Raw genomic sequence first — 24,650 nt, forward strand, 5'->3', positions numbered from 1 at the left:
CCCAACTACTCACACGTGACAGCACAGAGCCAAGATTTTTCTCAACAAAGCCAGCTCCACATTGTTTGAACATCCTTTCAAACCTGGCCATTTGTTGGGCATGACTTAATATGTATTCATGTTTTATCGTAAAATACTTCAGGCATTTAAAAAACCACAGGTTCAATGAACAACCTTGTACCAACCACCCAGCTTAAATAGAAAGCTGATTCATTCTCCCTTCTCTTAGTGGTAACCTCACTCCTGAATTTGGTGCTTATCACTCCCTGGTGTGTTTTTATATTTTTATTACATGTGTACATATCTACAAATGATGTTCTGTTTTACATGTTTTCAAATTTTATATTAGTGTTACATCCTATATGGATCACTCCACAACTTTTTTTGATTTTGTTCAACATTCTATTTTTTTGAGATATATCCATGTTGATGCCTAGATCTCTAATCCACTCATTTTCGCAGCTCTATAGCTATCATTCCATTGCATGACAACATCACAGTAGTGATATGTTTTCCTGCGGGTAGACACTTGGGTTGGAGAAGCAGAATCACTATGTCTGTCTATTAGAGTCCTCCAAGAAGTACATGCTAAGATGGGATGAGATATGCAAGAGATTCCTGTAAATGAGGAGGGAGGTGGGGCGGGAGTAGTCAGGGAGAGCCTTCACTCTATAATGCAGGTCTGACATATAGGAAAGAAGTATGAAGGAAGGAGGACTACGTTAAAAGAGCTTCTGACTATAGTGCAGTTCTAAGAGAGTCTCAGCTAGGCCAATAGGGAGTCTCCAAACAAAAGTTGTCCATTAGAGGTGCCCAGAAATGGCCCAGCCCAGCTCTGATACCCCTCTGTGCTCACTCACTGGCTGGGAGCAGTGACACAATGGAGCTGAAAGTGAGACAGCCGGAGCATTTGTCAACCATGCTCCCCACAGTGGGTTCTCTTTGGAGAGGAGGGGGTCTGAATGGGTCCATATCTTCCCTGGATGCCATACCGTCCATGGGCAGAGAGTAAGCAGATTCTTACTCTGCCTAGGAGACTCTCATTCATTCATTCATCCCCCACCTTAAGGAAAAAAAAAGTGAGATGTTTGAGAAGGTCATCATAAAAGTGTCACAAAGCTAGGTCTGGAAGGACTGTTTCAGGCATCGCTGCAGTCTCAATGAGCCACTTCCATTTGCTTCTCGGTGACCACCCTGAGCTCTGTGGCCCTTGATCTACAGTCAAGTCCCCACGGGGATCCTTGGTAGGGTTTTTGGAGTCATACAGACCTGCATTTCATTCTCATCTCTACCACTTGGTCATTTGTACAAGTCATTTTGATGCTGGAGGACTCACTTTTCTCATCTGTGAATGAAGATAACCAGACCTATCTCAAGGAGTTGTTACAGCGATTACAAGCAGTGATGTTAAATATAGTGTCTGACACACATAGTCATTGCTTGAAAAAACATTAGTTCCTTTCCCTGTCTCTCTAGGCCATCGTTAGGGGTATAGAAGCCATTCTTAGGTACAATCATTTTTCACAAACTGAGAAATGTTTACAAACTTAGAGCCTAGTTCTGCAAACCCCAGCTATCTACAGCAATCGCGGTGAATCGAAATGATCTCCACTGAACCTTCTTGTTCACACCCATCACTCTTTCTAAAGCAGCATTTGTGATTAATCTCACTCTAGGGCTAAATCGGTCCCAAGCGCTTCCAAGGCACTTGATAAAGAAGCTCTCTGATTTATAGCAAACACCATTATTGAGCGGTGGCAGGGAGAGGCCACGGGGGGATTTGTCTTGCTGGTAACTGTCCACTGGAGCCATTTCTTCCATTTTCCTAGATAAGGGCTTAATTTATTTCAAAGTAGATGAATGGGCCCCATTTTTGGTTCCCTTGGTGGGATACGAAGAAGAGAGCAGTTGGACAATTTTTTAAATAAAGAGTAATACTTAATATTTTAAATTAAGGAAGCTCTTTACAGACATCAGGATTCGGCATAAGACTAGGCATATAGCAGGTTCTCAATAAATGTTTGTGGAAGTATATCATCATCTCATTTAATCCTCACAGTGAAGTACAGCAAGTCCATTCTTCCCATTTGAGAAAGGCAGAAAGTGGGGTTCACAGGTAAAAAACGGCAGAGCCAGAACTCTAACGTAGACCCAGACCTGACCTTCACCAGTCACCACACCATCGCCCTCGGTAGTCCAGGAGCTGAGCCACCATACCTAGTGCTTGAGCACAGGCACCTAAGATGCTACCTCAGAGTGAAAGCCTGGGCAGCCAAGGCTGTACATTCTTTTTCATCGAGTCTTTGGGTCCATTTGGTTCTAGTCCAGAACATTTAAGGAACATCTGCCTCTCCTTACGGCTCCTCTTTCACACTTTTACCTATTCTGAGCCTGGCTCTCCTCTCTAACAAACCTTATGGATGGTCGTTTTGTCTTTGCTTGAACATTTCCCGTGACTTGTACATTTCCGGTAACCAAAAGCTCCATACCCAGTGGAGCTGTCCATGGTTGAGAGCTCTTTTTACCTGATTGGGCCAGCATACTGCCCAATAATGCAATTCCCTGGATCTCAGACTTAGTTAGTTAGTCCCAAGCAGAATAACAGCCATGAAATGCTTAGGCTCAGGAGACCTAGTTTGAGTCATGCCCTTTCCACTTACTTTGTGACACTGGAAAAGTTATTTAATTCATTAGTAAAATGGAACCAATAACATTTTAACCGAGCTCGACCAGGGGAGCACTGTCTGTCTGTCCATGTGTCAAAGGGGCAAAAGGTGAGGAGGGCTCTCCAACTTGCTGGGACATTTGAAATACTACTTTAAAGGAGAGAACTTACCAGCAGAGGACAGAGCACCAGGGCAGGTAATGCCTGGCTCTTAATGTATTTTGAGTAGAAAACAGGAGACTGTTGAAAAACCCATCTTATATTTATCTGTTGCATTCTCTGCCTTACAAAGTAATCTCCTAAATAATTTGAGGCTGGGCGAGAAGTGTATCTCCTCTCAGATTTTGGCCCCAATTTGCTTTTGTAAATCAAATCATCTTTGGAAATTAAGTGGACTATAAGCCACAAGGTTGAGAGGGAAAGAAAAATAGCCAGTAGTGATCAGTTACCATGTGCTAGGCCCCTACCTGCATAAGACCACTACCTCCTCACAGGTGCTCTGGGGGAGGCTGACATTACGGAATATTTGGTAGGGGTGAAATTCGCTCTGGAAAGTGAAGTAATTTAACTAAGGTCTATCTGATTTGAAAGATATTTCCCCACATCACATTTTCACCCATTATAAACCAACCAGCCAGCCAAAAAGCCAACCTACCAACCCCTAACACCTCCAGATGGCATTAATCTGGGGTCTACAAGCTTGAAAGGGTGAAGTAGTCCAAACCATGAGGTCTGTCTTTGGGCTCCAACCTCTTCATTTCTACACAAAGTGGGACAGTCATAGCCACTCACAGAACTGTTGCAGGCATCACACCAGCTCATGCATGTTAAGTGCCTTCAGGGCCTGGTTTGTAGGAGGTCTTAGGAGCAAACCATGGCCCTTATTACTGCTCTGGTCACTGATCATGTTGTTAGAGGCTGCATCTCCAGGGCAATCGGACCTGAATGAGCCTGCAGAGCACGTCTGAGCACTGAGGAGGCTTCTCCAAGACCGGCTTATCTTCCCACTCTGCTGCTTTCACATGTCAGCTCCCGACAGATTGCTGTGTGCGGACGAGGCCATGAAGTCTGGCTGTTAAATAAGCTCCTTCTCCTGGATGAGCAGTTACGTGTGTGTAAACACCACTTCATGCCTGGACTATGATTTACAAGTCAAAACTCCGCTGCATGGGTGGCTATGAGGTCACTGCGATCCAGAGCCTATGAATCATAGATAATAGGTTCAAAGCGTGAGGCTGCTCTAGGCCTGAAAGGGAAATGATTAGCTATTGTACTCAGGCATGTTTATTGCTATTTGAGCATCAGGGGATCACTTTGCATGTCACCATCATTAGAAGAGGTGGTACTATGAAGGGACAATAAGCAACTCATGCCCAATACCATAGTTTACAAGCCCATTTATACCTGAGCTGACTTATTACTTCCTCAAAACAACCTGGAGAGCTAAGGATTATTAGCACTATTTGCTGTATAACCATGAGCCAGTTATTTCACCCCTCTGAACTTCAGTTTCTTCACCTATTAAGTTAGGTTGCTCTTGGTATTCAATAATAATAATAATAATAATAATAATAATAATAATAATAAAGTTTGATAACTAACTTCACAGTTTGGATTCCCCCAAAAGCAGGCCCTTAGGCACTAGGTAAGGAAGGCAGGCACCGGGTGGTTTATCTGGCAGTGATCTCAGGCAGCACGCATGAGGAAGTGGACAGAGAGAAAACAACCAATGTAGTATGCACTAATGAGTGCTTTAAAACTCTGAGGGGTCCCACTGGGGAACCTCGGACAAACTGTGGAACACACCCTAAAATCACCTCAGGAGGATGAGACATTTATCTACTCACTCCCCCACTGGTTGGGGGGCAGGGGGCAGTTAAGCCCCCCACACATCTGGGGATGTCCCTTCTCGTGGCTGGGTGACATCCTGTGGTGCCCGAGACATCTCTCAGGAGAGAAGAAATAAGTGAATACTAGTAGGGTTAGTGAGTCATTGGAGAGTGCAAACTGGTGGGATTTTTCTATACCCTGCCATGGAGTGGTTGTGGGTAGAGCTGAGGCTTATAGAACCCTGAGTTGGGGGGGGGGAGGTGTAGAATATCCCTGGGTGAGTGGGTAAGACTTTACCTTTGCTATATTATTAATAAAGTTCACTCCAAAACCAACTCAAGCATTCAAATAACTCCCATGGCTTGTTTGTATTCATTCATGTATACACATTCAGTCACTCATTGGACTTGAATTCATTGAGCACTTACTATGTGCCAATTTGTGTCTGATGGCTTCTGGGCTTTTGTCATGAACACTTTCAGTTCATTGGTTGGCTCCTTGTAAGAGATGAGTGTTGAGAAACGGTGTTTGAAGATGTGATCCGGAGAGTTGCAGGGGTTACGGAGCAGGAGAAAAGCCTTGGGCACTGGAACAAAGGAAGGACCCCAAATAAATGTTTCCCAAGTTGCCCTGACAATTGCTCTCAGGCTGTGTGTGTGAACGTGCTGAAGTCGGTAAAAGCTTTTTGAGTCTCCCTAGTTGAGTTCCTGGACTATCTGTATGACCTTAGCCAAGTTACAGGGCCCTGTGAGCCTCCATTTCCTTATCCTCAAACTGGGGGAAACCCATACCTTGAGGAGCCGCCGTGAGGATTAAAAGGGAAGAAAGATTGTGGTATCTTATCCTTAGCTCCAATTCTCCAAGTCCATCGAATCTAGAGAATGGGCTGGCCATTCCAGGAAAAAGTTGACTTTATTTCTCTTGATTTGAGCATCAGAATCAGGAACACTCTCTAGTGTTCTCTACAAGCATTAGGGGATTAATAGAATAACTAGGTTAAAGGTACATACACTCATAAACCAGATTAAAATAAAACGTGCTACAAAGAAGTTTCCCCTTTTCTCCCACTTGAGTAAGAACAGTTCATCATCAATTCTGGGCTGCATCAGATCAGGCAAATGGCCTTGCATTTGGAAATGACCTCTCCTAACACTCACAGGCCAGACTAAGCAATGCTGGAATATAGAAACATCATGGGTGCAGCACTGCAGATGTTGTAGAAAGCATATAGACATTACTTAAAAGGATGCTGGGAAGTAAGTAGGGCAAATGTTACTGTCCCATGTCCCCAGATAAAAGAGTAAGACTAGTCTCGCTGCCCTTGATTCTCTGAGGGCTACTATAACATCCGAGGGGAAGAGCTGTGGAAAAAATTATATTCAACCTATTTTTTTTCTGTGCCAAGATAAGGTACTTTAAAAAATATATCCTTAACTATAGGATAACAGAACCCTTAAGTAGACCATCCATCATTCCTAACCTACAAAAATATGGTTATACTATAATATATTGGTCAAAATTAATACATGTAAATTTTCTTTTCTTTTATATTCTGAAGAGAGAAAAAAAGCAAATCTGATTTTCGACCCATGCTGCATAGGACGAGGCCCAGGCCCCTCATAATCTATAAAAATGGTATTGGGAATCTGCCAGGTCTGCTTTGCAGTTCAAAAAGCCTAACTAAAAATTTTGTATTTTCTCTCACATAATTAGGCTACCCAAACTAATTAAAATCACAAATTTTCCTTTTGGGCTGGAATTTTTGGAACTTCACATGATGAACAGAACTCCTGATAGGTCTGTGATGATATCACAGAAATTCCGAGATCTGCAAGCAGGCGCCCACTGACATACGCCCCCCCATACCCAACTAGCTCAGCTCCTAACTGCCAGCACAACAAGAGATCATGGTTATGAGAACCTGGTCACGAGTCTACTCCAAACCTTCAAGACAGAAAACATTACGGGGTAAAAGTCCATGCACAAAGAGCCAGGGAATGTAAAAAGAGTCCCTGGTGGTTAAAGGCGAGGAGCCACTGGCCTCACTGTGAGGACTGTTGATTTTCCGGTGGAAGTTGGGGAGCAAGGGGTAAGGGTAGAACACCAATAGGATTTTTCTAGTAATGAAGTAAGAGATATTTCTCACCACAGATTAAGAAACTCTCTAGAGCCTAATACAAACACATTAACAGATGATACACAGGAATTTTATCTTTCATGTATGTGAACATAAGTGAATGGTAATTTTTACCACCTGCCCTAGAGCATTAAAACGAGTGCTTTTAAATAAGGGGACAAAGGGTATTAGCCCTGCTATTTACAGGGTGAAGGGAAATGAACACTCTCCATTCCCACCTCCTTTATGAGATCTGCCCACTGCAGTGGCAGTAGATGAATGAAGAGCACAGACCTTGGAGTCAGAAGACAAGGGTCTGAATCTCAGTTCTGCCGTTACATGCTGAGCAGTGCTGGGCACACAGCTGCTTAATATCCTTGTGCTTCGTTTTCCAGCTGAAAAACGGAGGCAGTACTTCCCTCTCCAAAGAACGTGGTATTGCCGAAAGAGCACTGGATTACAATCAACGCATTGGTTCCTCCCAGCCCCAGTTCTGCCATTTACCTGAAGTGCACACTTGGATGACTTGCCTAATTCCTCCAGCTTTAGTTTTCTCCCCTAGGAGCCAATAACACCACTTGTCCTTCAATCTCATAGGTTGATTTTGAGGAAAGGAGATAATTCAGGTGGTGGTGGGGAGGTGGATATCTTGTAAGTGGTAAAGCAAATAGGTTCATGCAAATGTATTATCATATCAATGTGAAACTCAGGCTACGTTTTTGTGCTCAGATTAAATGTCACTTCAGAGCAAATCTTCAAGGAATTGTTGTGTCTCTCAGCCTGTTGACAGAGGATAAGTGGTAAGGGGTTTCTAGTCGTTACTTAGTCGAGTCTGTGGCTGCCATGTCTCCCGCCATCCTCAGCAGCTGTTGGGTGGTGTTGGCTGTACCCATCCTCAGCATAATCCCATCCCCACCCTGCAGTGGCTCCTGGGGTGCTCCTCAGAGGGTGCAGGTGGTGTTGAAGGCTGTTTCAATAGTGCCCAGGTGAGTCACTCCTCCCACCTGGATGTGAAGGAATCACATACGCCAGGAGCTGCCCACAGCCATCTTGACATCATCTGAGAAGAGTGAAGGCAGAGCTGAGAACAACTGCAGAGAAAAGAGCCATTGATCTGCCAATCTCATGGTCCTCCACTAAATTGTATCCAAAGCCAGTGTCCTCCCCGGCTTTTCTGTTAGATGAGGCAATACATTCTCTTGATTGATTTTGAGTTGCTTTTTTTTTTTTTTTTTTTTTTTTTTTTTGCTGTTCTTGCAAGTAATATAATCTAAAGGAATAGACCGTGAGCAAGTCTCATCAACCCTCTAAACGTCATTTTCCTGATCTATAATGAGGGGCAAAATAACCCCTGTCCTATACAGGGTTGCAGTGAGGCTCAATAGTGCTTGAAAAGTGCTTTGCACAGAGCTTGGTACAAAGAAAGCATTCGATAAATTGTGGCTATTTTTAGTTTGGTGTTCCAGACATTGTGCTAAATGCTTTAGTACATCATTCCCCTTAATCATCACGTATGACCAATCTTATGAGGTAGGATTTATTACCCCCATTTCACAAATGAAGAAATGAGGGTTAGGGTTTAAGTGATTTGCCCAGGGTCCTGTGGCTACCAAGAGGTAGAAATGTCACAGAGTATGAGTGTTTCTTTTTTAAACCTTTGAACAGATGATTGATGTTGACTATACAGTATCAGTAAAATATTAATTGGTGCCTGTAATGTGCTGAAAAGTGTTAGGTATTAGGGACATAGCCATAAATATACATGTTCTCAATGAGTTTAGTTTTAGAGGATACAGTCTTACAACTATCTGTATTATAAGAGATATTAGATTGAATGTGTGCCTTGGATTTACTGGCATCATGCTCTTAAACACTGAGCTAACAACATCTGCATCCTATGAACACATGAAAAGCAATTAAGTTATGCAACTAAATGCAGAACATACAGACGTCATTTCCATATACAGCTTAAAATACGTGCACACACACTACATCCCAATTGCTATTTACTTTCTCCTAAAATCCTGAGCTAAAATGTTACTTTTTTTTTTACATTTATTGATTCGTGTTGTTGTTGGGTTTAAAACAAAACAAAACAAAAAAAAAACTTCATATGCACTATTAAGGTATTTTCTCTCATTTTCTTTCTGACATGATGTCAACTTGCATATGTTTTCAAGGATTCTGAACAATACTATTAGATGTGATAATACGATGGAAGAAACCAGCCTAGGGTCCCCACTGCACTGTTGTCCTTGGGAAATCTACAGGGAAATCTAATAGTATGTTTTACTGTTTACCTGTAAGTGACATTCTCCAGTTGTCTGTACATGTTACCAAGTGCCTGGGTAAGAACTCCAATCTCTGGGACTGTAAAGAACAACTATATGGAGAACAGTTCATCTGAATCCCCTCCTTCCAAGTGTTGCCCTACATGATCAAGAAATTCTTTACAACCAACCTATATAGTAAGCCCTGAAAAACAAATAGGCTCTGAGCTTGTCTTCTTAACAACTAGGTAAATACTTTGCCTAAGAAAATGTAATAGCGTCAGGACACTCCCAAATGAGAAGTCACAGGCTTTCCACAGGCAGGAGAGGGGTTCCTCTCTCCTTCCCTGCCTCCCCCGGGTTTCATGGGCATTTGCACAGAAGGGTCTGGGAGAAGGACATGGAGACTCACCTGCAGAAAGAGGTGTTTACCTGTATTGAAGCCCTACAGTGAGGAAGCTACCAAACAACTGAGAACAGAGTTTGCTTCTTGTCTTTTGCTAGATTAGTTTTTACAAATCTGCGAGTCACAGAAATGGACAGACGACTATAGTCAGACAGGTCTAGCTTTGCTCTTTCTAGCTGAGAGACAGTGGGTATATTATTTAACCTTGCCAAGCCTGTTTCTCATTATAAAATGAGAATAACAAATTTACTTTATAAGGTTGTGGAATAAATGGGCTCAGTAGGTGTTCAACAAAAGATAGTTTCTTTCCCTTTTATGAAATCTCTAAGAAACTACTTAATATAATGTGTTTCAAGCGAAATGTTTCTCTTAGGAATATAGCCTCAACATCACTAGACTTCACCAGTTTGGAAATATAAATAATATTATATAAATAAGAACACATTTAACAAACTTATTTTCACATTTATGTAATACTAGTGACTGGGTGCACGGATTCATGCACATTAACAGGAAATTAATTAGAAGGTGGCCGAGATGGGCCGGACACACCCTGGAGCTTCCCCAACATCGCGGAGTGAGCGGGGTCCCTCCGGCAGGTGGAGCCCCTTGGCCTGGCCTGCAGGGATCAGGCCAAAACTGGGTTGAAACCGGCTCTCCGACATCCCCCGAGGGGTCCCTAAGTGCAAGAAGGCACTCTACAAAGTTGCTGTCATACAAGGTGTGGAACGCAAATGCAAGTGTGCAGTAAACCAGATTCGGGACCGACAGTGCCCCAGCAACAACATAACCCATGGCCAAAGGTGGAATCGCACGGCCCCACAAGGAACCAGGCTCCCTCCTCTCTGGTTTCAGGGTGCGCCATCGGAGAACTGCCACTGCCAAGTCACTGCAGCTCAGCAGCTCCTGCATTGAACGTCTGCCCCCTGGTGGTCAGTGCGCATCATGCGACAGGTCGAAGGGTAGGAGGGACACTTAGCATATTAGCCTTTTATATGTATAGATAGTAATTTCTGAGTGTATATTTCCAAACTGGTGAAGTCTAGTGATGTTGAGGCTAGGAATGTGACTTGTGCTATTCCCTCAACATTGAGCTGGGAGCTGGCTGCTCAAGGGGTTCAACCTAGGGGCACAAATGTCTCCTGCCTCTCCTGATACAACCCTCCACCGGGAGCTGCTTCCCTTGAGAACCTGAGACTCCCAAACTGTTGCATCCTCAAGGAGCCAAAATGACATGACTTTCCCTTGAGATGCCAGGGCACCAGAAGCACACTGTGTCTCCCAGGAAAGGACCCTCCCTCCCCTTGTGTTCCTCACTCGGACCACAAATAAAATCACTTCTGTTTTCCTATGAACACAGCTTCTTCAGCTTCTGCCTGTAGTCATTTTCCCATGCTGTCCATAGTAAGGACCAGGGAATTCTCTCTCCCAAAGCCCCTATTCCATATACTCTACCCCAATGCAAACCAATCTCTCTAAACAGGTGCTTGATTGTCCAGCTCCCAGTCTATCCTAACCATCCAGACTCTGACAACCAGTTTAGGCTCAGCTGGAGTCCTCTCTACATAACAATTACTCCGCTTTCTGGTTTCTCTCCACTAGAAGTCTGCCTTCTAAATCAAAAGCAAGCGTGAAACAGAATAAAATGTGTACTATAAATTTATTCTGCGACATATTTTAAAATAAATTAGAATACATCAATATTTCATGAAAAATATCTAGAAGAATTTAGGTAATACCTGTAATATACATGATTTGACGGTGAATATCATTTTTTTCATTTCAAACATTTTCCTCAAGTAATGTAAAGTGATAAGGATTGCTATATTCTTCATATATCCGTTGTCTCACATATTTCAATTCAACTGCTAGTTCTTTCTTAATTATTTATGCTCCTGATGTTTGCTTCTGTTTTCCAATGGGAAGAGGACCCACTTTCTGTTTCTCAGCAGTGGTATTTAGGTCCTTTTTCTCTGATTCTTTAAGAAAATCCTTCATGGCGAGTTTGAACACTAATCGAGGGTCTGGTTCAGAAAGTGGTGGGCAATTGCAGGTCTCTCTAATTTCGAGAGCCTATAGAGAAAGAATACAACAGAATACAAAAAGAACACAAAGCAAATATATACATAAATTTATTAACATTATCCCAATAATTCTTAAAATACTCTATGCAAAATAATAAAATATAAGAATACACCCTTTATTTTTAATAAAAGAGAGCTTAATGACAACACATAAAAGAGAACCACAGACAAATTCACAGTAAATAGTTACATTTTCACAAGTTGTTCACATAATAATAGTATATTTGGAAAAAACAACAGCATCTGCCGTGACCGCCCAATGTCCCACTGGGAATAAACAAGATCTCTTTGGTTCCAGTCAAACCAATCCTGACGAGCATTCAGATTAGAAAAGATATGAAGACTCTGAGAGACTGTTTTCAAGAAAGATAAAAAAAAACAAAAGCAGAAAACAGATGTCTGAGCATACTGAAGGGAGGGATACATAACTGGGGCCTTTGCCGTGAACCTGAGGCTAACAGCCTAGGTAAGGGAGTCACCTAAGCAAAGCAAGTCATGACTATTTTAACTCCAGAAAAACAGAATGCCACGAGAAAAGGAAAGGAAAGGAATCCCAGTACACACATGGCTCAGCGGTTACTAGGGTGCACAGTATTAGACAGAACGTGAGAGCACCACGTGCCACACCAGAAGGGGAGCAGGACACCTGTGCGTGCTGCACAGGGTGTGACAGTGACTGGGGCGGCGGGGAGGGTGAGGGGATGGGGAGCTTGATGCTCATCCTCTGGGGAAAGGGAAACGGATGATGCCTGAAACGGAAAGTTAGGAAGTAGTGCTATGTAGGATGATAGGAAATATAAAAAGAATACTTTAAGAAAGTTGAAACTGAAGGCAGGGTAGGAGGGCTGCTGCTTTAAGGAACTAGCCTTAGAAAAATATGTGATTCTTTAAATTAGGTCCATGGATGACTGTAACACATAAAAACTAAAAAAAAGGGGGGGGGAGGGGGGAATGTCTTAATATCTAAAGCGTTTTAAAAGAAACATATTTAGGGTAAAAAAACTAGTTTCATTTTCTAAGTATTACCTCTAACTTTTTTATAGTGATGCATGTTACAGGAAGTAAATAAAGCAGGGAGGGGCAGTCAGTGCTTGGGGGAGTAACAAGGTCTTAGAAAGACTGGCCAGGCAAGCTCTCGTTGATAACATCATGACATTGAGAAGAGGGGGAAAGACCTGAGGCCATGAGAGACCAGGCCATGCGGTACCTAGGAAAGGAGTGCCCCGGCAGGCAGTGGCTGCAGCAACAGCAGCGGGGAGCCCAAGGATGTGCACTGGATGGGAGATGCCTGAGTGCTGGGAACAGGGAGGGAGCTGGTACAGCTGGGGCAGAAGGGATCTAGCAGGTAGGAGCAGATAATTTAGGGTCTGTTAGGGCATGGTAGGTTTTACTCTGAGCAGGCCTGCCCCAGGTAACTGTGGGGTCCATGTGGGGTACTCTATCTGAGCAGATAGAGGCTCAGATACCATGTGTTTAAATATCTAACAGCTGTAAGTCAAACTAATGAAGTACTACATAACATATGTTCTATTCTCCCACACTTTCAAAACGACCCTGAAGGCCAGGTCCCAAAATTAGAATTCTTGAATTTTGTTACATTTAAGTTTGTGGGGAGCCTACCCCAGCTCCTGCCACTGGCCTGCTGTCCACTCCCTTCTCCTCCCTTCCCCGGCTCACCTGCACTGTGAGGGATCTTGTGTGCGTGCATCCAAGAGAGGAGGTCCGCACAGGCCCTGGAAGCAGGCTCAAAAGTGTTTGGGCAAGGAATTCCATTACCTTAAGACCCAGAGTGCCCCATGGTGGGGCACAGGTTCTTAGATGGGTATATTCCCTAAAGTTCAACAGAATAGGGGAGCAGGCAGCCAGAGGCAGCCAGAAAGGGGTCTTGTAAATGGATGAAGTCAGAGCAGGAACTTGAGTCTAGCACAGCCGTGGGCAAACTACGGCCCGTTTGAAATGAATAAAACTATTGAAAAAAAAGACCATACCCTTTTATGTAATGATGTTTACTTTGAATTTATATTAGTTCACACAGACACTCCATCCATGCTTTTGTTCCGGCCCTCCGGTCCAGTTTAAGAACCCATTGTGGCCCTCGAGTCAGAAAGTTTGCCCACCCCTGGTCTAGCAGCACTTTTGACTACAAATGAGGCTATGAGTTACCAAAATAAAGTAAAGGGGAAAAAGCATTCAAGTGAAATTCCTTGGTAGTAGTGTCTTGTCTCAATTTTCCTTATATTTCACCTCTTGCATCTATTGTGTTAAATAAATGTTCCTTAAAGTAAACTGAACTAAAAAACACACACACACACACAAAAAATAAAACAAGAAAATGTTTCCCAAATATAGCACTAAAGTAAAAAGAAAGGAAGACCCTCGGCTAAATGGTGACCTACCTGGACCAGAATACCTTTGAGAGTGAAAGGAGACGCTACTGAGATTTACACTGAGTCATAGGCATAAACTGAGACTATCCTGGCAAAGTCAGGACACCCAGTCTATTCTGCTTTAACTCCTTTATAACCACACTGACATATTTTTCCAGGTGAGAAGCCAATCTCTCATGGCAGTTACGTCACATGCCTAAGGCCTTGACTGGTATCAGTAAGGGGAATCAGGGAGAGCCCAGCAGGAAAGAGCTGGCACAACTGAGTTTAGCCATGGGAGATGCAAAGCACAAAGGGAAGACAGAATGTCATCTCCTAGAATCTTTAATATTCAGTAAAAGCTCTTCTCTTTCCCTTAAGTTCTCTTTTCAATCTTTTCACAGTTAACATTTAGACCACCACCGTGAGCAAGGTGCTAGGGACACACTGATCAGAAAAGACAGTCATGATCCCTGCCTCTCGCAAATTACTGGGCATTTGAAGTGTTTTGTAGTGTTGATTGGCTTTTACAAATTACCCTATGGAAAGCTTTATTTAAATAAAGGATGTTATTTTTAACCTCCACTTGAAGTCTGCCCCCAAAGTAGAATGATCTGATCAAAGAGTAAGAACAGATTATAATTTGTGTTAGATAGGACCAAACTGCTTTCTGCCAGAAAGACTTCACCAACTTACAGTGTCATCAGCATGCAGGCAAACCTGAGTTATTATAATTTGTAAAACAGTATTCCATGATTTTTTATCTATATAACCACATAATTTCAACCTCAGCATCCTTAGCATGCATCAGATAAATTTACAAATGAGGAGACTCAGACCCAGAGAGGTTAAGTGACTGGCAAGGAACAAACACCTGCTCAGCGAATGTTTATAGCAGCTTTATTCATAATTGCCAAAACATGGAAGCAACCAAGATGTCCTTCAGAAGGTGAACAGAAAATTTGTGTTACAGCCAAACAATGGAATATTACTTAGCGCTAAGACGAAATAAACTCTCAAGCCATGAAAAGACAGGGAGGAATCTTAAGTGGGGGGGAAAAAAAAAAGCAAATCTCTAGGTTACATATGTATGATTCCAAGTACATGACATTCTGGAAAAAGTGAAACTATGGAGATAGTAAAATAATATCAGTGATTGTCATGGGTTATGACGGACAGAGGGATGAATAGGCAGTGCATAGAGCACTTTTAGGGCAAGGAAACTACTCTATACGATACTATAATGATGAATACATGTTATTACACATTTGTCAAAATCCACAGAATCTACACCAGCAAGAGTGAGCCCCAATGTAAACGATGGACTTTGGGTGATGATGTGTCAGTGCAGGTTCACTGGCTGCAGCAGATGCACCTTCCCGGGCAGCACTTTCACGGTGGGAGACTGTCTACACCAAGGCAGGCAGGGGTTATATATGGAAAATCTCTGCAACTGCCGCTCAATTTTGCTGTGACACTAACATTGCTCTTAAAAATAAAGTCAATTTAGAAAAGCTGGCATGGAAGTAAAAAGGCTTTGAAACAATGGATTATAACCTGCTTTTGTTGTTGTTTTCATTTGTACTGCATTTGCGCATGATTTTGTTTTAATATTTTTTTGGCACCACATTATACATTTCTTGTATAAGTCTCTTATGGAATAAATGTAGTTTGGAGATGCCTGAGCTACATTAATTACTGGAAAAACTATGTTCTTCATAAAGGCATTCTATTAATATTTCTTCATGTGTGAATGTTTCTCTCCTCCAACTATCAAGCAGAGTCCTATTATGGCCCAAATACATTTCTATCAAATCTTCGTCTATTTTGCATAGAAAGATTTTTATCAGCCATATTTTTTCTGCTTTTTAAACATTTCTTTCCATATTTATTTTATTATATTTCGGGTGTCAACATCTTTTATTTTCATAAATGCAAATCCATCTTATTAAATATACCTTCACCTCTTTAAAAGTGAGCAACATTTTCCCACTGTACAGCTAGAATATGCCTTTCCATTTTACCTTGTTTTCTGTGTTTAACTTCATGCACTGCACATAATAGGCACTTAAATGGATGCTGAATTTTAAACAAGCATTTATAGAACACAAGCTATGAATAAATCATTATGACAAATGTCATAAGAAAAACACTCTTAAGAGTTTACAGTCTAAGAGAAGGCAGGAATGTACTCCATTAACAAGAATATACAGCTCTAAGAATCTCAAGGAAGACTTGGAATTAAATATGGAATTGGCCTAAAGATTCCAACCAGAGGGAAAAGAACCAACATTTACTGTTCACTTTCGCTGTGTCTTGCATGGTGCCAGGTATTTTAAAATGTTATCTAAACTGGTGCTATCATATGAACCACTTTTGAAATGTTGATCCTGGTGTAGAATACTTATCATTAAGTGTCTTATGAGGAAAGGAGGGGAGGAAAGAGAGAAGGAGGCAGGGCCTCACTACCACCAATGCATAAGAATGTGCATAAAACACCCAGGAGACACTGCTATCTCAATTTGACAGGTGAAGCAAAATGAAGTTTAGGGTAGATAACTTCCTTAAACTTGTGTGGCTGGGTCAGAATTAAAACCCAGGACTCCTAAGACTACTATTTTTACGTACTTCCTAAGAGCATCCTTTCCCATTACCAACTATTAATTTGCTACATGCTAAATTTCTACATTTGCTAAATTTCTATGAGGAAGCAGAACCACTACTCAATTGTATTGCCCAGTTTTCTACTTTTGACCCAGTATTAAGAGACACAGCAACCAAATGCAATGTATGGGTCTTGTTGATCCATACATTGATTTGAACAAACCAACTGTAAAACTACATTATGAGGCAGAAATTTGAATATGGATAGAATATTTAATTTTATTAAGGAGTTACTATTAATTTTCTTAGATATGTAATGGAAGAAAAGAATACTTTCTAGAATGAATATTGAATTAATTAGAAAGGAACACCCTCATGTCTGGTATTTGCATTGAACTACTTCTGGGTAGCCCTAGCTGGTTTTGCTCAGTGGATAAAGCATCAGCCTGTGGACTGAAGGGTCCCGGGTTCGATTCCACAGAAGGGCACATGCCCAAGTTGCGGGCTAGATCCCGGGGTGGGGAGAGGGGGCCCAGAAGGCAACTGGTCAATGATTCTCTCTCATCACTGATGTTTCTGTCTCTCTCTCCCTCTCCCTTCCTCTCTGAAATCAATAAAAATATATATATATATTTTAAAAATACTTCTGAGTAAAAAACAAAAAATCAAAGAAGGAACAGAAGAAGCATGTGTACAAAAAGGTTGATACTAATGAATGTGATTGAGAAATGGGGGGTCATTAAATTATTCTCTACTTTTACATGTGTTTTTTAAAAACTATAATAAAAAGTTAAAATAATTTTTCCTAAAAGAAAAAACCTTTTACCAGAGGGATGGGGGGTGGGGGTGGGAGGAGGTAGAAGAGGGCAAAGGAGAGCAAATTGTGATGGAAGGAGACTTGACTTGGGGTGGTGAACACACAATACAATATACAGATGAAGTATGATAGAAGTGTATACCTGAAACCTATAAAACTGTATTAAGCAATGTCACCTCAATAAATTCAATTATTTTAAAAAAGAAAAAGAAATAAAAAAAACACTTTCCCCCTTTGTCTTCCCTTCTCTCCCATTTTTGTATATCTGTGACTTTATCCTTGATTTCACATTGTATCTTGAGTTCTAAATGGCCAGAGAGGTTTAAATGTTTCTCTTAAAAAATGAAACGTCCTTTTACACCCCCTCTATTTCCAACTCTTTCCCTTAATTTCTGAAGACAAGCATATACTTTTCAAAAGATTTTAGCATCAATAACCTCAAGCCTAAAACTCAATAAATTCGGTGGAAATTAATAATAGTTGGTTACTACTTTAAGAGAAAGAAAAGAAATACAACAAGAATAATGCCGGTGTGGTTGCTTAAAAATAACAAAACAGTCTGGCCGGTGTGACTCAGTGGTTGAGTGTCGACCCAGGAACCAAGAGGTCCAGTCAGGGCACATGACCGGGTTGCGGGCCCAAGGAAGCAGCCGACAGATGAGATGTTTCTACCGGTATCTCTCTATCCCTCTCCCTTCCCAATAAATAAATAAAAATAACAAAACAAAAACTTCTGTTTATAAAGGGTGTCCCAAAAAATGTACAGCTGATAACTCACTTAATTTTGAAAATGAACTGCAGGTTAATAAACACTGACTTTATAATCATTTAGAATGTGCATACATTTTGGGGAGATACCCTGTATGTTGGTCTGACAGGATGATTTGACTTGGTATCTTTATTTGAAAGGTAAATAAATGACAACAGAAAAAAACAAGAACAGAAAACTGTGGAAGACTGTGATATGGGCAAATAAGATCATTGGGTGTCCTGTCGAGTGCATCCTGGGTGTTATCTCCGCCTCCATGGTCTCAGAGCTATTTCACAACTCTGGAAGTTGTAGAAAACTGATAACCATGCAAATGATGCTTGGCCATGTCTGGGGAAGGCAACTGATTGCCTTATGAGTGGATCAGTTTTGCGCCTGGTTGTAAGTTCATTTCAGCATCCCTCAGAGCCTGCATGAAGATGGTTACTGAAGTCTCCTTTGAGCTAGTGGTGACATATTACAGGCTCCCTCACTAGTAAGTTAAGTAAAATCGCAAATATGGTTCATTTTATATTTATATATCATGATTTACCTTTTAAAATTTTTCTTCCTCTAACTCATTTCTTTTCCTTTCATAAGCTGCAGTGGAAACTGAAGTCTGACTAATTTTTGAAGTGGTCTAAAATAATTAAATGTAAGTATCTACAAGTTTTAAATAAGTATATTAAAAATAAGGCCACCTTGACACAGGCCAATTGTTCTCTGAAATAAAATAATAAGTTTTCAAATAAAATTGTATAATCAACCACTCCTAACATGAGAATAACATAGTAAGAAATGGCTGTATTTATTCCCAGTAACAACTAAAGTACAATATACTATACTCTACTCATGAAACTGCTAATACACATTAGGATTCTTCTAGGTACTGCATATCAAGAAAAACTGCAATTACTTATTCATAAAAACTAAACTATAATAAAGGTTTTTTTTAAAGGAAAAAATTAATGCCAGAGAAGTTTCATGATCCGATTAAAAGCTTCCTATGAAAATAGGAACCAAGACATTTCAAGGGGGAAATTAATTACCTTCATTTTTTTCCCTTTTCCTATAAGAGCTATTTTTTTCCAATAGCCCATTCATTTTCAGCCTCAAGTAGATACACATCATATGTACCATAATATTTTTTAAAGGTTTTAGACAATGTTACTGTCAGGCTTCCTGGCTTTATATGATTCAGAGGCCAATTCAATTACAGTAGCTGCTATATTTCCCTCTTCCTCAACACTCTCCCTGTCAGAGAAAATGAAATTCTGTAAGGTGAACGGTATATGTTTGTGTACATTGGCCAACAACGACATTTCACTTCAATGTTAAGCACTCTCACATGTTCTATTTATGGGATGTATAATATTAATGATTTATGTATTTACACTGTCCAATTATAAATGCATAAGAATGATTTACATTTGAGTTCAAACCCCCAGCTTCCTGAAAGTTTAAAGAATTCAAAATAAGTGAGAATAAAATGAATGTATTGACAGCCAGCCACTGAGTGGTTCTGACATCTAAAAAACTGAATGTAGTAAATTAAATGTTTTTCCTATATATTTTATCACTATCCATCTCCTCGCCCCACCCCAAGGAAAAGATGGCAAAGAATTGGTGAGAGAAGTAGAAAATAAAAAATTCAGTCTAAATTCAGTAGTAAAATAAATATTTCAAGTGACTTTTTACCCTGGGTTATCATACAATTTCCCTTATTCACATATAAATATTCACATATAAATATATTCATATTTATAACATGTAAATATTTATAACAATTCTTATAGAAAGTATTTCTTTTAAGGACAACTTATGGTTTATACAATTTTAAATTCTGAACAGTGCAACTATAATTTTAAAACTGTCATACTACTAAACATCAACAGGTTGATATAACATCTGTTCTTCAATCTTTCACCCAAGTTGTTATGGTAACCACAATATGTGGGATATGTGTTTCCTAAATTTAACTGTTATTTCAAGTAAATAAAATTATATCATCTTATTAACTACAAATAAAATCATTACTACAACCCTATATTTATCCTTTTTAAACGCTAGTGGATCACAGGATTATGTTTAACTAGGCTTTTACACATGCTTTATCTCAGAATTCACATTAAAAAAATAGCAGGAATATACTGTTTTCTACTTTGGGGACATTTTCTTGATTTAAAAACAAAACAAAAAAGGGAATTAGTCTGGCCCAGCTGGCATGGCTCAGTGGTTGAGTGTTGACCTATGAACCAGGAGGTCAGTGTTTGATTTCCAGTCAGGGCACATGCCCGGGTTGTGGGCTCGATCCCCTGTAGGGGGTATGCAGGAGGCAGCCGATCAATGATTCTCTCTCATCACTGATGTTTCTATCTCTTTCTCCCTCTCCCTTCCTCTCTGAAATCAATAAAAATATTTTTTTTAAAAACAGAACTAGTCTGTTTCTAAATATTATTCTATACTAAAATACTCCAAAATTATGATTATGTATTTTGTAGGAACTATAGACGCATCCTTTGTAGGTCAGATCCTGGTACTCCTTCAGTCCTCTGCTGAAACCCGCCCCTGGGGTCCTATCTCTGAACAAAAGCGAAGTTCTCACAGGGGCTTCAAGGCCTGCACCCTCACTTTCCCTTGCTCACTCCATCCCAACCACACCAGGCTCACTCCTGCCTCAGAGCACTGTACTGGCTATTTCCTAACCTGGAAGGTTCTTACCCGACCCCCACGCCCCTCAAGTCCCAGGCAAAGACTCTCACTTATTTCAAGCCTTTGTTCAAGTAACATCTTCTCAGTGAAACTTTCTCTGATCAACTCCCTTTCAAACAGCTTTTCCAGCCCTTCTGCCATCTCTGCTCACACTTTACATCCTTGTTATGGACTGAAGTATTTCACCCCCCCTCACCCCAGATTCATATGTTAAGACCCTAACCCCCAATGTATTTGGAGGTGGAGCCTTTGGGGGATGATCAGGGTTAGAGGAGGTGATAATAGGATTGCTGCCCTTATAAGAAGAGGAAGAGACACGCGTGTTCACTCTCTCCACCATGTAAGGACACAGTGGGAAGCCAGCCATCTGCAGCCAGAAGAGACCTCGCCAGAAATCAAATGGCTGGAACCTTAATATTGGATTGGATATCTAGCCTTCAGAACTCTGAAGAAATGAATTCCTGTTGCTTAACCCAAGCTGACTAATACACTGTCCTTCCTCCTTTGCTTTGCTCCCTAATACTTATTAATGACTAATATAGAAATAAGATATTGGTGATTTATTCTATATATTACTAATTTATTCTATTTATTGTCTGTCTCTCTTTACTGCAAAATAAGCTTCATAAGGGCAAGGGTTTTTTTTCTGTCTATTTTGTTCACAGCACCTACAACACCTACAATCTGGCACATAAATGATTACTAATAAATATTTGTTAAGTGAATAAAGTATAGTTTTAAAACATCTTAAATGTTGATATGCCTAGTAAAAAAATAATACATTTCTGTGATGATACTTATTCAAGGAATCCAATAAGAAATAAAAATATACAATCTTCACTAAGTTACATTTTAAAGAAATCAAAATTACCAAGATTTGTGTTCTCATGGAACCAAAGAATTTTACTTTCCTGATTTTCTTTTCTTTCCGGTCTTGTGGTGTTTCTTTACATTATCTTCTTTCTTTCTTTTTTTTAATTTAAATTCTTTATTGTTTAAAGTACCACATATGACTTCTTTTCCTGATTGTCTTGATCTTTTCTCCTCCTATGAATCGGGATATACGAGAAGCTCTGTCTTCCTCCTCCCAATTAAATGTGTACACCACCTAACACTGTTAACGCTACCCAGGATCTTTTTCTCTGCCTACTCCACTCTCACCACTTCAACTACCACCTTCATGGAGTTACTCTCAAGTCCTCCCTCATCTCTGGCCTAGATGTCTGTGCTCTGCTGTGCATTTCCAACTGCCTTTGAGAAGTACGTCACTTCAGGCATAATATCAGAATTGTCAAAGAACAGGAGCATTAGGTAAAATATATTGTATTAACATAAGTAGAAAAAAATCTTAAATAAAATCAAACAAAAAACATAGCCTTTAGTAGTATATAGACTCACATAATTCTACATACTGCCTGAGGATTTGCTTTCTTTCATTAGAGAAATTAGAAACGATAGTAGGGAATTCCAATCTCTGAATTATGACTATGTATTCTAATTATCAACAGACTCTTACACTGACTATAAGTTTCACTTCAACTACTGAATTACTCCCAATATTGTAGTAGAATTTTATTACTTTCAAATTGATTTTAATCACTTGGGGAGGATATATACGGTTTTCAACTTAAGTTTCTAAACTAGGATAGTTTATTTTTAGAAAAATAATACCTCCCAATGCTTATCTTCATCATTGGTGCCCAAATAACATATTTATTTCTCCATTTTCCTTCATACTCACTAATCAATTAATTATTTTAAAACTTCTCTAAAGCACATTTTACTTCTCCAAAGATCCTTAGTTATCTTCGATGATGAAATGACAACTCAGAATTTAGATGAAAGTTGGCTAAAATTCATTATCCAATTTAAGTAAACCACACATTTTTAGAATTTCACTGAACAAAATAAAAAGAAAGGGCATTCCAACAGGAAACCATGTGGTTATTTTGGCTTTCACGAGAGGCTACGCCTCCTCAAGTGATGCAAGTTCCCTGGGTCTTGGCAGCACTTACTAAGGCTTAGAGTCAGTGATCTTCAGGACAAATTAGTTACGGATGAAACCCATATTCTTCCAGTCCTGTGCTGTGCTTTTAAGATGAATGATAATTACAATGCATCAAGTAAATGTCACTGCTGTTTTTTCTCTCAAATATTTTTTCTTCAAATTAAGGGTATAAATGAAATATATTTAGGATATTTCTTAAGAATCCATGTCTGGCTGGCCCCAGTGCCCATGAAAGGCCACAAGTATGCCCAAACTAGCAACAAATCCTCATCATTCCTTTCAAAATATATCCAAAATCTGAGCACTTCTTTTCCTCTCTTCTGCCTCTATACTATCTTAACAGGATTATTGCAAGAGCCTTGTAAAGAGTCTCCTGGGTTCCACCCTTGCCCCACTACAGTCCCCATGACCACCACAGAACACATGAGTCAGATCAGGTGATCAAGTCATTCCTCTACTCCAGTGGTTCTCAACCTTGGCTGCACATTAGAATCACCTGGGAATCTCTTTAAAATCCTGATTTCTGGGCCTCATCCTCCAGAAATTCTGTTTCTTTGTTATGGGGTGGGGCCACAACATTAGTAACAAAGAAACCGAATTTCCGGAGGATGAGGCCCAGAAATCAGGATTTAAAAAAGATTCCCAGGTGATTCTAATGTGCAGCTAAGGTTGAAAACCACTGCTCTACTCAAAACCCTCTACTAGTTTCCCATATCACTTGGAATCAAAGTTAAGTCTTTATAATGGTTTAGAAAAGACTCTTCATGATCTGATTCCCCTATACCTCAACCATCCCCCCCCCCCCCCCCCTTGACTCACTCAGCTCCTTGCCATTCCTTGAACACACCACACATACTCTCCCTCCAGGTCCTGTGCACTTGCTGCCTCCTCACCCTGGAAGACTCTCTCTCCAGATAGCCACAGACTTGGCCCCCTGCTTCTTTCCAGCTTCTGTTAGGTAAGGCTTTTTCTGACAAAGGAACGTAGACCAGCACGCGTTCTCTGCTGCCCAGCCCTCTTTACTACCTTTAATCTGATTTATTTTTCCCCAATGTGTTTATCACTGCGTGACATACTGCATGTATGTATGTATATGTTTGTTTATTACTTGCATTGACATGAATGTTAGCTCCAAGAAAGCAGAAACTGTATTGTTCCCAGCAACAGAATACAGAATGGCAAACTATCAGTGGATTTCCATATAAATCACATGAATCAATAAATGAATCTCCCGGTAGTTTATTATCCCAAAATAGATGCAGGCTATTCCTTCAAATTGCATACCACTATATTTCTACTTTTCTTATAATAAATCCTATCCCTTATTGTATTAAGAATCATTTTGTACTTATGTTAGCATCCTGCAAATATAAAAAACCATGTCTTAATTCTCTTTGTATCCCCTGTATCTACCAGTATTTTTTTCTTATAACAGGTGCTCACTATCTGTCAAGTTAAATTTGTAGTCATCCTGGCAAAGCAAGTGAGACAGAAAGAGTGTGCAGCCTGGTTTGGCGATATCTGACATCCATCTTGCACTGAAGTGGATACCACAGAAAACATTTTAAATTATGTTAACAAATAAAAACATGTTTAGATGGTAGTAAAAACTAATTGGGAAAAAGCTGCTTTAGCTTTATTCATTAATGAAGTCTACAGAAAAAAAGTCATGCACACTTTACTCTCTCTTTTTAAAGAAATAAACAACCTGAAAAAAAAACTAATATCAAGGGATTTTTTTTTTCTAAGAAATATTCCAGCATCATTGGAATTAATACTCACTTGACCCAAAAATTTTACACAAGTCATTAACTGGAGTTTGTTATTGTTGTTGTTTAACAATAAGCTTAAATTACTGAGAAAAAATTAAATTATGACCAATATGTTGAAAAAACATACCATGAGTTTTAGACTTTCACCAAATCAGGTAAAATTAAAAGGAATGATACTAAAAAGCTTAAACCTTCACCTTCAAGAAAAGTCAAGTCTACACAGCAATTTATCCCCCATGACTTGCGAACAAG

At 40.1% G+C, this 24,650-nt stretch overlaps 1 protein-coding gene across 5 annotated transcripts in view; it reads right to left on the bottom strand.

The window, feature by feature from the left end:
• Positions 1–5,394: 5,394 nt before the first annotated feature.
• The window catches only part of OMA1 (OMA1 zinc metallopeptidase), a 55,852-nt gene continuing 36,596 nt past the window's right edge, over positions 5,395–24,650 (bottom strand). For 2 of the 5 annotated variants that reach the window (XM_036351585.1, XM_036351586.1), the window contains exon 9: positions 10,922–11,360. In XM_036351585.1, coding sequence (XP_036207478.1) covers positions 11,175–11,360 — 186 coding nt within the window. In that variant the 3' untranslated portion in view covers positions 10,922–11,174. Of the gene's footprint in view, positions 7,672–10,921; positions 11,361–24,650 lie in introns of those variants that run through there. The other 3 variants (XM_036351587.1, XM_036351588.1, XR_004974258.1) reach the window with 2 other exon arrangements.

The sequence above is a fragment of the Myotis myotis genome, unplaced genomic scaffold (genome assembly GCF_014108235.1).
Source record: "Myotis myotis isolate mMyoMyo1 unplaced genomic scaffold, mMyoMyo1.p scaffold_m19_p_2, whole genome shotgun sequence".
In the NCBI taxonomy this organism is placed as follows: domain Eukaryota; kingdom Metazoa; phylum Chordata; class Mammalia; order Chiroptera; family Vespertilionidae; genus Myotis; species Myotis myotis.